The 14130-nt window shown below is 43.1% G+C and overlaps 1 protein-coding gene across 1 annotated transcript; it reads right to left on the bottom strand.

Annotated features, from left to right (window-relative positions):
* Nucleotides 1–2956: 2956 nt before the first annotated feature.
* Nucleotides 2957–10056, bottom strand: LOC116508154 (low density lipoprotein receptor adapter protein 1-like). Its single transcript, XM_032216664.1, has 8 exons — nt 9930–10056; nt 7984–8126; nt 6499–6611; nt 5120–5234; nt 4850–4922; nt 4496–4605; nt 4265–4308; nt 2957–4099 (listed from the first exon to the last, which is right to left on the bottom strand). Exons 1-8 carry the CDS (start codon nt 10024–10026, stop codon nt 4048–4050), a joined length of 747 nt encoding a protein of 248 aa, XP_032072555.1. The 5' UTR covers nt 10027–10056; the 3' UTR covers nt 2957–4047.
* Nucleotides 10057–14130: the final 4074 nt, after the last annotated feature.

Below are 14130 nucleotides of genomic sequence, written 5' to 3'. Positions count from 1 at the left end.
CTGTTGCCACACAGGCTCGAAGCACTCCAGAAGGCTGCTGGAACATTGCTGGGCCCTGGGTCTGGCTCTTCACCTGCATGCAAAGAATTAAAGCTTCTTGCCCTGAAGGAGGGATCTGCATGGAGCCAGCTGCCAAGACAAGGTGCATGTAGAAGCTGGCCTCTAACTAATCTCTCGTCCTGAAGTTGTAACAGAAACAAGCCTGGGCCACAAGGAACAGCCAGCTGCAATGCCTTCAAACCAGCAGCAGGAAGTGCCGCAAAGTGCTAACCTGGGAACAGACTTGAGTGAAGATTTCCTCCCTGCTGATGTGGGAAGCAGAATTATACTGGGCCACGTTTTCCTTCAGGCCTGAATGAGAACCTAAAGCATGGCCTGCAGTCTTACAACCCAGGCTCCGTGTCTCCAGCAAGTGGCAGAGAAACAGACTGCATCTTGAAACGAATGGTGGATACAAGGAACCCAAAGGGGTTCAACCTGTCCCAGTAGTCTGCTTTCATCAAGGAGTGGAGAAAAAGATGAACTATAGACTGTACTTATGCCCCCATACCAACCATTAGTGAGTGACTTAATTCCAGAGCCTATTGGGAAAATATCATGTTACTCTGAAGAGCAGAAGAAGAAAGCAGCATCATTGTGAGTTTCTAGAGCAGGGGTCCTCAAACTTGGCCACTTTAAGACTTGTGGACTTCAACTCCTAGATTTCTCCAGACAGCTATGCTTGAAGACCTCTGTTCTAGAGTTACCTTCTTTCAGAGTACCATCTACTGTCAAGAATTGTCGTAAGCTGCTATCAATTCTTTGTAAAGTCTTTTTGCTTCTGTAATCTCCCTTGTGCCAACAACTCTTCCAAGGTGGCGCAGTGGTTAAATGCAGCACTGCAGGCTACTGCTAGATCAGCAGGTCAGCGGTTCAAATCTCACCGGCTCAGGGTTGACTCAGCCTTCCATCCTTCCGAGGTGGGTAAAATGAGGACCCGGATTGTTGGGGGCAATATGCTGACTCTCTGTAAACCGCTTAGAGAGGCCTGAAAGGCCTATGAAGCGGTATATAAGTCTACTGCTATTGCTATAACTCTTCTGCCATCAATGTGCCAAACATCCCCAAATCTATACTCCAATTGAGAAGGCTATTCCCTGTCCCCGTCCCTCTATCCTTCCTCAGAACCACAAAGACAGGTGCTGAAAGAATGTCATCTTATGTACTAGTGGGAGAGCCACGTTGATACAACATTCTCCCCAGCCAGCATTTCCTATCTGTAACAAGCTCTTAGTCAAATTGTTAATGCCAGCGGAGAAGTAGGTCTCATTCCCAAAACCAAGCCTGAAACCAGGAAGTAGCCACATGAATCACCAGTGACAGAGAAATACAAAGCAGCATCCTTTGTCTTCCAAGAATCCTAGCCTGAGTATTGTGCTCTAGAGAGTAGACTCAAGGCATGATTACATAGGAGACCAGAAGAGCTATGGAGCCAACACACATTTATCCATGTATTACTGACTGTAGGGTCAGGAAAATGTGCCATTCTGGTATTCTGCCATAAAAAAGCTACCCAGACACCTGGGGAAAATGAGGCAGAATTACCTTGTACATTGGTAAGAGTGAACATTTTCACTGCTAATGAGTTCTCTGGTAATGGTCATAGCTGAGCTGGTACCCAAAATCACATCAACATTTACATTTGACAAAACTAAGACAGTTGCATTGCTATAACACCCAGAATGACCACACACTGCTTTTTATAGCATTGAAGCCATGGACATACTGTTATGCCTTCCCATCTTCTCTTTTGGCTACAAAATAGTGTGGGGGATTTCTAGTGAATTAAAAACCTAAGAAGTAAAACCCACACCTGTGTTTAAACAACAGACACCAAAAATTACCAACATAATTTCCTCCCAATCATTTATACAAAATCATATGATTAGTTGTGGCTTACCAGGAAGAGCAAACCTTTAAAAAAATGAGGCTGAACCACAGTTTGCTCAATGATGGATGATCATATTCTTAGAACATATTTAATATAGATTCAAATAACTTATTTTCAAAAGGCAGGAGGAACTTTGACTTTGGCTACGAGAGTCTACCTCAAACAAGCCTCAAAACTAGGAAGAAAAAAATATATTTATTATCATGACCATACTTGTGCGCACACACTCCTCTTTAGAAATTGCTGCAAATGGTCCAACTGAAATGTAGTGTGGCAGATGTAGGGGGTGGAATTGCTTGGTCCACAACATTCTCCTTTTAGTTCCAAACAGCTTGACCGAGCATCTCCTTTTCAGCTTCAAGTAATGAATGACTTGAAATCGAGACTTGATAAGGATGTTCATTATCAAACCACATTCATTGTTTTATTGCTTCAAAGTACCCAGTTAACATAGAGCTTATACAATTTCTTGATGATCCCCTCTTGGAAGGAGGCATCCATGCCAAGACTAGAGGATTTATCAGGACTCTGAAAAGACCCCTAGGTTTCCTCTCCTGTAAAGATTCAGAAGACTACTACCTAAAAGGAGCAATTAGAGAGGGACTGTACAAAGAACTCACTGAAGAAGAATCAACTCTGGTTGGAGACACTAACAAAGACCAAACGATTTCATTTCATGTTGACCAAGATACCCATGACACTTGTCAAAGGCCAGATGCTGCTGTTTCCATCAGAATGGTCAAGAGACTAGAGAAGAGGGAATACATCCCTCAAAGTATTTGGTTTAGGGATAGAAAGCAATCTTTGTGATATGGAATATTATGCAGGAATTGACTCCCAGGGGACAGCCTTCCCAACACACACACCCTCTCCCTTGTACATCAATCTAAGATGAAGCAATTGAAAGAAAAAAAATGCCCCAAAATACAATTGTAGAAATATTTATTTACCTTTAAAAATGACATTAAAAATTAAATCTTTTACTACAGTTGTGGTTTGGCAGTGATGAGTAACTGGGGGCAAGGGATCACCCTCGCAAGTAAAACAGAAGCCAGAACTTTTCTACATCCACAAGGCTCCCACCCCCCACCCCCAATTCGACGAGGCAAGAAATGAATTACAAATCTGATTGCTTTTGCTACAAAGCACCTACCTCTGCATTCAGGGCAATGCCCTAGTATAAAAAGTGTATCTATTGCCTTTATCAAGCACAGGAGTTCTGGCATCCTTGTAGAATATAGGTTTTTGAGTAGAACCAATGAAGTCCCTGGAGAACTTTGGGCACCTTGATGCTTTCAGGAGGTATTGACTTATTAAGTTCTGAACAATACAAAGTTATTCAAGGCAAGGGGGTCTGTGGCTGGAGAGGAGGAAACCAGCCTTGTTCTTATGCATTGCAGATGACAAAATGGTGCTGGAGATGAATAGTGATGGCAGCAACAGGTGATTTAGAACAGTGTCCCTGGAGGCAGGCAGTTGCTAGGAGGACTGCATCCCCAGGCTGCCACTGAGTGGAACTGTGTGTCTGGGGAGCTCCCAAAGGTAAAGCTCCCTGAATCTGAAATACAAAGTTAGCAGTAAAACGACTGGAGGGAATGATGCCCTCTTCCAGTTCGGGCATACAGTGGGTAATACAAGGAAGAACAAACTTCAGAAAAAGGGATTAGAGCTCTTTCACTAAAGTCAAGGAAGGCCAATTACGAACATCATGGACACGTCAAAACATAAATGTTAGCAGGTTTCCATACTCCCAATTGTTATAGAACAGTGATGGCGAAATTGTTTGATACCGAGTGCTGAAAAGGTCGTGCGGAAACATCGCATGCACGCTCGTCAGGGCTGCACTCCGGAAAAGCTGAACTTTCGGGTTCTAGCGTGCATGTGCACCCAACGATCAGCTGGCTGGCGCACATGTGCACACCAGTTTTCGGCACTGCCACACACGAGGAGGACAGCTGATCGTCACCCAGGCATGCGTGCCAGAAAGCCGGATGACAAAACAGGCAAGGCCATGCGTGCTGGGTGACATGGCTTCGTGTGCCACTTTGGGCACACGTGCCATAGGTTTGCCATCACGGTTGTAGAAGGTTTCATCTGGGAATGTGGTGACAGCAAAGTTAGACGGAGAGATCATTACCTGCGGTGGGGCAGCCCCCCTCCTCCGTGCAGCTTTGAAGTGGGAAACAAATACATGTTAGGTCTAACCTACCCTTAGCCACCCAGGCCACTTAGCATTGTAGCCACAGGGGATTCCAGTCACGCATTTCCCAGCCATGAGACATCCTGGGCTCTGGCTTCCCAGTCTGACCCTGACATGGGCTTCAAATTGCCTACCTAGAGAAGGTTTCATTAAGATCTCCTTCCTCGTCATCTTCATCCTAGAGAAAAGGATTATTATGAAGCTTGGACTCTTCAATTCTGCCTATGAGGTAAGTCTGACCATGGATCCTTTCCTCTGACGTGCTCACCTGTTTCCAAAGTTGGGAATCTTTCTTGGCCATCATAGCCAATACACTGCATGCAAAATAAGGGGAAAATGAGCTAAGGACATAAACTATACAATACCTCAAAGTCTGTTTTGAACGGGGGGCTGCCCAGAGGTGTCCTGACTGGCTGACAAGTGGTGTCTATAGGGCACGTTGGCCTTGGAAGATGCTTTTCTTCCTCCCTGGAACCTGAAGAGAAAAGAAAGCTTGCAACTAATTTTCATTTCCAACTTAATAATAATACTAAACGTTCCATTGAGGATGTGAAGATTCCCCCTCCTTCTCAACACCGTCCATCCTTTGGCTAGCCAGATCTTACTCCTGCATCTTAATTCCTTCTGCATTAGAGAAAGGCAAGGAGTTCAGTCAAAATGGGGTGCGGGGAGAGAGAGAGAAAATTGTAACTACAGGAATGTGCATCTATCAATCATACCTGCCTGTGTAGCTTGCCAGAGATCCAAGGCCACTTGGAAGGCCTGTGCCACAGTGAGAGTCACTGCCTGGGCCTACAAAGTGAGAAGAGGAGAGAAAGCATGGCAAAAGAAAATACACAGGAGGAGCAGGTCAAGCAGAAACCAACATGAAAATTCCCCCCTCCTGAGGAACAGGCATCCAGAGCTGTCTCCTCAAGACAAACCACAGAATTCGGATGAGCCCGAGAACAAATCCTTCTCCCTCCCCACTTGAAGTCACAGGAACTCACAATCTTCTTCTTAGGTGATAGAAAAGCATGGCATTCAAGGGCACCGCTTTGAGGGTTCTGTGCCACATAGGCAAAAACTTTGTTCTGCAGCTTGTCTGTGGTACAATATGAAATCCTGCAAAAAAGAAAAGGCTTGGGCTGGTTTCTTAAGAGCCTGCACAAAAAGGGTAGAGGCAGTCTATGCCTAAATCAGGAAAGGGCTCAGAGTAAGACATATTTGCTAATGAAGACACAATCAGAATAGGAAGAAAGAACCACATGAATTGACGGGGTATGGATAATTTGCCAATTAAAGGTAAAAATAAAGGTTCCCCTGGCACATATATGCTAGTCGTTTCAAAGCCAAAGAGCCAGCGCTGTCCAAGATGTCTCCGTGGTCATGTGACTGGCATGATTCAATGCCGAAGGTGCATGGAACACTGCTATCCTCCCATCAAAGGTGGTCCCTATTTTTCTACTTGCATTTTTACATGTTTTTGAACTACTAGATTGGCAGAAGATGGGACAAGTAACGAGAGCTCACGCCGTTACATGGCACTAGGGATTCAAACTGCCGAACTGCCAACCTTTCTAATCGACAAGCTCAGCGTCTTAGCCACTGAGCCACCACGTCCCTTTAATTTGCCAGTTAGGCAAGAGCAAAAAGTAGGCTTCCACAACTGACATGAGGCCCAATGGTTTGTGGCAAGACTGTTCTTGAATTGTTACTGAGGTCTTGGGAGCAAACATTTGGGAGGGGGTATTTGTGGCTTTTTAGAAAATACGTTAAAATAGCAACATTCTGAGCCTGTTACGTTTAGCTGTGGCAGAGGTTAATGCCGTGGAAGAGGGTTCTTTAGATTTAAAAAATCTTTTGGTAGAGCCTTGCCTGTTTTTCAGCCCTGGCTTGACCCACTTCTCACAGCGCATCTCCTATTATACCATTTCAACATCAAATACAGCCCTCAGCATAAAAAAAGTAGGTCACTTCTTGCAACAGCAAAGGATTCCTAGCAGAAATGAGCAACAGAAGTTGAAATGCAGGAAGCCCGTGAAAAAAATGGAGAGGAAAATAATTTCCAAGTATGCAGATATAAAAATCATACTTCCTAAATTAGCAATAAGAAAGGTAGTAAGTCCAGCCAATAAGGTCCTCTGCATAGAAATGCATTTTTAAAGGAAAGGATATGCTTGTGGGCAGGCCCAGGAGAGCTTCCAAATTAGCCCCAATTTAGTTTCTTATGCCATGATTCATGTAGTTTCTGCATGAGCTTTAGCCAGTCACTGATGCTTCTTGATACATTGCAGAGGAATAATGAGAACAAATGAGCCATTTAGTCATCTCTCTGTCCATCGGCAGTGTTCTACCAGGAATTCAGTCTTCCTGAATGAACTCATACCTGTAAATGGAGATGGTTTCAATTGTTTCCTTGCTCTCAGCATCTTGCAAAGAGAGGCCCCTAGGCGACACAGTCAGAATCATCTTCTGGAACTTCTTAGGTCCTACCCGAGCCTAAGGATAAGAAGAAGTAGATCAAGAAACAGTTGTGGATGTGAATATAGACCTATCTCTTTCTGGGTCAAATCCAGAATTCAAATCCAGAAAACTGTTATGAAGTCATGCATCCACAAAGCCCATGTCCAGATTTAATTACATTCACAGCTAGTCCCTGACTTGCAACTGATCCTTAGCGACCATTTGAAGTTAAAATGGACCCTGAAAAAGGGACATGATCCAGATTCAAAGTTCTGATGTCCACTCCCCCACTTACCACAGTCATGTGACTACATTTTGGATGTTCAGCAAACAGCCTGCATTTACAGTCATTTGCCACATTCTGCAGCTACATGACCACAATTTATGTTTCCAGCAGAAAGTGCTCCATAGTGAACAATGGATTCACTTAATTACTATTTTGTTCGCTTTACAACCACTACATTCGCTTAACAAGCACCACATCAAAACATAAAATAGGCAAAATCATGTAGTGACCCACTTTACCACTATCATGACTTAATTACAGGCTCAATAATTTATTTATAATATGCATTGGCTGCCCATCTTACCATAAGATAACTCTGGGCAGCATGCAGACATAGAAATACATCTACATTAAAATAAGAGCAAATTAAATTATGATCATAACTCCAGGATTTAAGATTAAGATTAAGATTAAGATTTAGTTTATTTGTATGCCGCCCTTCTCCGGGAGGGACTCAGGGCGGCGAACAACTCAAAAGGGGAAAGGGGATACAAACACAATACACGTAATTAAAATACACAAGAGTCATACAGCCATACAAGTCGAGAGGGGAGGGGAACTCATCAACCCCAGGCCTGCCGGCACAGCCAGGTTTTCACGGCTTTCCGGAAGGCCTGGAGAGAGGTGAGGGTCCGAATCTCCGTGGGGAGTTCATTCCAAAGGGCCGGAGCTGCTACAGAGAAGGCCCTCCCCCGGGTGGTAGCCAGATGGCATTGGCTGGTAGACGGAACCCGGAGGAGGCTGACCCTGTGCGATCTAACGGGTCTATGGGAGGTAATTGGCAGCAGGCGGTCTCTCAAGTACCCAGGTATTCACCGCTACCCTTCAAATTCTATTCATACATTATATGTGAATTCAGATCTGTTTAGCTAAAACAGCTAATATTTTACCTCTAAACTTATGAAGAATTTAAAACATCAAAACATTAATCTACAAAGCTCATAAAAAGAATGGGAGCTGCCACCCATTTTCTCCTTCACAGTTTGAAGAGTCAAGCTTTAATCATCCCACCTCTGAGCACTGCTTGTTTATGAAGTCCTGAGACATACAAGTCTTTGTAGTTCTGCCAGCCTGTATTACAAGAAGAGAAGAACACGACAAGAAGAGGAATTCATCTTTTACCATGGCAATGATCCGGTGGATGGCAGCTGCTGCCATGTCCTCCCCTTTGGGTTTCTCCACCAATGTCATGCCTAGGTACTTCAGGGAAAAACTCATGCCCTCCAAAAGGGGTTCACGCATGTCAGCCCAGGATTCCGGGAGTTCTGCAAAGCAAGGCAAAAATAATTTAGTAGAGATGAAAAAACAAAGCCATGTCAACCTCTCAGTAGCAGCAGGTATTTTATCACGACTCTACCTATAAAATACAGAAGCTTTATCTAGAAGACTTTCTGGGTTTGGCAAACTTTTGGGCCCTTCAATCTTCCTCATATGTAGATGGGGCTACAAACAGAAAAACAATTATATACTTCTTCCACAAATCATGTCAAGTTGGAACTGAAGGCTTCTGTAGAATCCACCATTTTCCTCAAAATAACAAAAGTAGTCTCAGGTTGCAACGTCTAGCTTCCAACATTATGCACAGACAAAATGGATGATGCAGCACATTGATACATGCTGCTTTTGGCATCTGTAAATATCCACCTTGTGAACATCTCTGGTTGGAAATAACTAACAGCTGGACCAAATCAAAAGTATTTTAGGGGCTGTATTTCTATGTTTCCACTACTTGCAGGCCCATTTTCTACTGCCCCTCTCACTATGCAGGGCAGATGAAGAAGCTCAATCAGATATAACTACCGTCCGCAGATGGAAGCACTATCATAAGTTTTAAAAATTAGAAAGCATCTTCCTATCTTTGCTCCTACCTCCCTCATCTGACCCTCCACAGAGTTTGGTTCCACTCTAAAAAAAAGTCTTTTCCTTGGTGCAAGATAAGCATCAAAGTCAGCCTTGATGAAATTTTGAAGGATGCCATTTATTCCACTGTTTGTGGAATCTAGGAATAAATATTAGTGCCTTTTGGATTTTAAAGTCACAAACACAACAAGATAATAAAGTAGGTTGAAGGCAAAGGTTCCCCTCGCACATTGTTCCCAACTCTAGGGGGCGGTGCTCATCTCGGTTTTAAAGCCAAAGAGCCAGCGCTGTCTGAAGACGTCTCCGTGGTCATGTGGCCAGCATGGCTAAACACCAAAGGCACACAGAACGCAATTACCTTCCCACCAAGGTGGTCCCTATTTTTTCTACTTGAATTTACATGCTTTCGAACTGCTAAGTTGGCAGAAGCTGGGACAAGTAACAGGAGCTCACTCCGTTATGCAGCACTAGGGATTCGAACTTTCTTATCAATAAGTTCAGCGTCTTAGCCACTGAGTCACCGCCTGATAGGTTATATTAGTATTAAACTGTTGTTTTCTTTAAAAACAAAAGCTATTGTAGCTCAGGAGGGAAAGTGATCTGAAATCAAAGCTAACCAAACTGTGCCTACTGAGCAAAAGTCCTGACTGATGGTGTCTTGTACAAACCTGGTACAACACTGAGTAGCCCAGCTATCCAGCCCAGGGTACCAAACATTGAATAGGATCGGAAACCCCAGCAACAAGGATAAGCCTTAGTGTGTTGGGGAGGAGTCTGCCTTGGTTCTTCCATTCAGGTGGCCCAAGGGAGGGGAGGAGGGCTTAACGTCGGTAAGTAAAACGCCTCCTCCCTACAATCTCCTTCCCTCGGGGCTGCAGCTCAGCTGGGGAGGCTGGAGCGCCACTAATTAATTTCGCGCTCCAGAAAAAAAGCAGCGCCCTCCCCTCCAACTCCAGTCTCCACCACGAGGTCCTGGCATCGTTCCCCGCCCTTCCAGTCCCGTGGACATTGGCGTCGCCGGGGCAGGCTCTCTACATGCGCGGGGCGGAGAGTCCCCCGAGTATCCCACGAGAAGGGAACCAAGGCAGCGCGGCCGTGGGGGAAGGAGCAGCAGCAGCAGCAGCTTCGTTGCGCGTCCTGCTGTCTCCTAGCAACCGCGGCGCTTGCACCTGCAACGCCCAGCAAGTAAGGCGCTTCCTCGCACTAACCTTGTCTGTGGCGACGGAGGCGGGCAACGCCCAAGCGGTGGCGGGCGAGGCTGGGACTCCGGAGCACCGCTCGTCCCGCAGCCCGGAGCGCATCCATCAGTAGAAAAGAGAGGAGCCTCGGGCTGGGTCTGTGGACGCTCTACTGGCGGTGGGTGGGACTTCTCTTACGCCGATGCACCTTGCCTTCGGGTAGAGCCAGCACGCATGCGCTGCGATCGAGACCAGGCGACACAGATACAGTAGCTGTCTATTAAGAAGCACCTGGGGAAGTTGTAGTTGCAATTTTTTTGGCCCCCCTCCAAGGAGATCGGGAAGTAAAAACTGCATATGCGAATCTTGGGAGCAAAATGACAATTTTTAGTGCTGTGATTCGGTAACAGCGAGCAACCGCAGTCTTACCCCATGGAATTTAAAGAAGAGTATAGCACTCAGAACGTGTATCTTGTTCTTATTAAAAAATACAACACTTCCCAAACTAATAATGCGATTGTTATGAACTGGTTTGCTGCCCCAGAATTGGAACATGTCATTTAGGCCACTATTTCTAAAGCAGGTTAACTTTAATACGAGTGGACTTCAACTTTCAGAACTCCCCAGTCAGCAAATGGATTTAGGTCATCAATTCCAACACCTTACTTTGGACAGGATCCTCCTTAAAGCATACTAAAGAGTAGGAGCATTTTTACTCCATTTGAACAAATCCAATGAAGAGGAGACCATCAATTCTGAATAATAGGTTTCACTATCAAGCTTACTATTGGGATGTTTCCTCCCCCCCCACACATTTAATCAGAATTTGCCTCCTTGTAACTTAACTCTACTTTTCTCTGTCTTGTGCTCCAGAATCAGAGATAACAAATCGTGTCTCTGAGCTTCTTTTATATGATGTCCTTTCAAGTATTTGAAAAATGTTATCGTATCTCTTTCAGTCATCTTTTCCCTAAGCTAAACTGTGTTCAATTTTTCCCCATTCAATAGTTTCCCATATCTTGGCTATCTTCATTTCCCCTTTGAAATGAACCCATTTCAATTTCTCTGAATATAGAACTGGACTCTGTTTCAAGTGGGATCTTACCTAAGTAGAACAGATAGTTGGGGTTAAGGTTTCTTGTGGGAAACAGGGTGGTGTGATAAAGTTGAGGTTAATATAGACTTCAAGAATCACTATATTAGAAGTCTCATGTTGAGAATATGGTACAGATATATATCCATATTGTGCCAAATACTTTTATGGGTTCTCAGCACAAGAAGCATTTTATGTGAAAGAAAATTGTTAACTTATCAAAAGAACAGCAACATGGAGAATATAAGATGAAACCAAAAGAGCAATTTGCTGAGAAGGATTTAGTTTTCAATGGCACACTGTCAATGTCCATATGTATATATGGTTAATAAAATATTTGGAGTTGAACAGAAAACAAAATTTAAAGTTGAACTATGTACAAATGATGAACATCTATACATACAAATGTATAAATTTTTATCAAAATTTGAAATGGAAAAAGTAAAAGATAGTATGAAAAAAATGAGCTAAGAATTAGAGAAGATACATGAATCAACATCTTCAAAGAAATAAAATTCAGAAGGCAAGAAGAAAGCAACATTAACCTTTCTAGATATCCTAATCAGCAGAGGGAATGGCAGCAAATTAGAAACAGAAGTCTGACTCACATTAGCCAAGTGCTCCATGACCAAAGTAACAATCTAACTTCTGACTAGAAGAGCTGTATGTATATTATCTGGACAAGCACAAATACAGTGCAACAGCCAAAAACATCAGAAAAAGTAAACAGACTGCTTATGCAACATCTTCCAACAAAATGGAAGATAATATTTGTAGCTAGGGTTGAACTGTCGGATGCTAGCATTGATGATATTACCTAATTAGGTGATGAAAAGTCTGCAAGAAAAGAACAAAGCTTAGAAAACTTCAAGGACCCCACAACCAATGCAAGCTATGGAAAGGATAACAATATCATGCATCAAAAACATCTCAGAAACAGTAAATAGACTGTTATAACCACACAGCATCACCACAGCACACAAACCAACTAAAGTCCTCAAGAATATCTTAAGTAAATCAAAAGACCAAGTAAAAGAAAAAACAGGAGACATCTATAAAATACAGTGTAAGGACTATAACAATCATTGTGTAGGACACACACATAGAAGGTGATGTGTAGTTATAATCACTAGCAGATGTAGTAGTAGAGTGCATCCATGAACAATTAACAATCAAATATGATAAAGATTTCTTAATTTCTCAATACATGGACAGACAACTATAATTTCAACTGGGAAACTGAGTATCCTAGAATCTCTCTCCCTCTCACCTATGTGGTCTTTTTTCCCAGGACCTCAAACCATTTGGTCCTGTCCAACATTAAACCATCTTTTGAAGCAGTCTCCATGTTTCCAGTGTCTTTCTTCCCACTTGGAGCTGAACCCAGATGGTCATTTCTTCAACACAATGTTCATATTTATCCCTTTTTATTTAGTGTCATGAAAGCTAGGATTTAACTTTCTGGGAAAACTCCACTAGTGATAGAAAAAATATATACTTTATGAATCTTGGAGGGTTCCATCCTGGGCATCTCCAGTATAACTCAAACCCTAGCTAGTTTGGTCAGTGGCAAGCAACTAAGAAATTATTTGAATGGTGTCTGCTCGCTATTCTGAGGGGAGTTGAAAAGGGCTGCTTGGAGACTGGGAGCTGTCATTCAAGGGTGACAATTAGATAAGAACTACAGAATAACAGAATAGTATTGGAAGGGATCAGAGGTCATCTAATCCAACCCCCTGCTTGAACAGGACAATCTAGTAACATTTCAGATAAATGGCTGTCCAATCTCTTCTTGAAAGCCTCCAGTGTTGGGGCACCCATAAATTCTGAAGGCAAGCCATTCTACTGGTTGATTGTTCTCACCATTAGGAAACTACTTCTTAGTTCTAGATTGCTGCTCTCCTTGATTAGTTTCCACCCATATATCTTTGTGTCAACTCCTCAAATATTGGAACACTGCTATATCTCCCCTTGTCATTCTCTTCACTAGATTAGACATACCCAAACCCTATCACCGATTTTCATGTTTTTTTCTCTAGTCCACTAATCATCTTTGTTGCTCTTCTCTGCACTTTTTCCAGAGTCTCAATATTGTTTTTATATTTTAGTGACCAAAACTGGATGCAGTATTCCACATGTGATCTTCTAAGGCTTTGTAGAGTGGTACTAATACATCACATGATCTTGGTTCTATCATTCTATTAATGCAGCCTAGGGTTGCATTGGTTTTTTGGCTCTGCCACAACACTACAGATAGTCCTCAACTTACGACCACAATGGAGTCCAACATTTTCTGTTTTTAAGTGAGACATTTGTTACATGAGTTTTGCCCCATTTTATTACCTTTCTTGCCACAGCTCTTAAGTGAAGCACTGCAGTGGGTAAGCTAATAATACGGTTGTTAAGTGAATCCGGTTTCCCCACTGTCAGAAATTCCCAAAATGTGATCACATGATCTTCAGACACAGCAACAGTCATAAATATGAGTCAGTTGCCAAGCATCTGAATTTTGATCACAGGATCATGGGGATGATGCAAGGTCATAACTGTTAAAAAACGGTCATAAGTCACTTTTTTCAGTGTTATTGTTACTTTGAACAGTTACTAAATGAATTGTTGTAAGTCAAGGACTACCTGTACAAACTCATATTTAAGTGATTGTGCACTTGGACTTCAAGATCCCTCTCAAAGTTACTCGCATTAAGCCAAGTATCACTAGTCTGTACCTGCACAGTTGGTTATACTGAGTATATCTAGCCCAGTCAGTATATAGCAATTATATGTAGCTCAGTATATCTAGCTCAGTACATAGCAATTATATGTAGCTCAGATTATCTAGCTCGGTATATCTAGCACAGTATATAGCAATTATATGTAGCTCAGTATATCTAGTTCAGAATATCTAGCTCAGTATATAGCAATTATAAGTTTTCCGCGAAGTCCTAAAAGGCGAGATGGAGTTGTGCAAACTAAGTTTCCAATGGTTTCTATTATCAGTTTCTCCCCCCGCCCCCCGGCTTCCTCAGTGCAGATTTGAAGACTGCTCCCACAAATAAGTGTCTACTTTGGCGTATCTCTATGGTCCGCGTGGCTCTCCTTTACGTTTCACGCGGAGCCCGTGACGTCATCAGAAGGGGA

The sequence above is a fragment of the Thamnophis elegans genome, chromosome 4 (genome assembly GCF_009769535.1).
Source record: "Thamnophis elegans isolate rThaEle1 chromosome 4, rThaEle1.pri, whole genome shotgun sequence".
In the NCBI taxonomy this organism is placed as follows: domain Eukaryota; kingdom Metazoa; phylum Chordata; class Lepidosauria; order Squamata; family Colubridae; genus Thamnophis; species Thamnophis elegans.
This window is presented reverse-complemented; position numbering and strand designations above follow the sequence as displayed.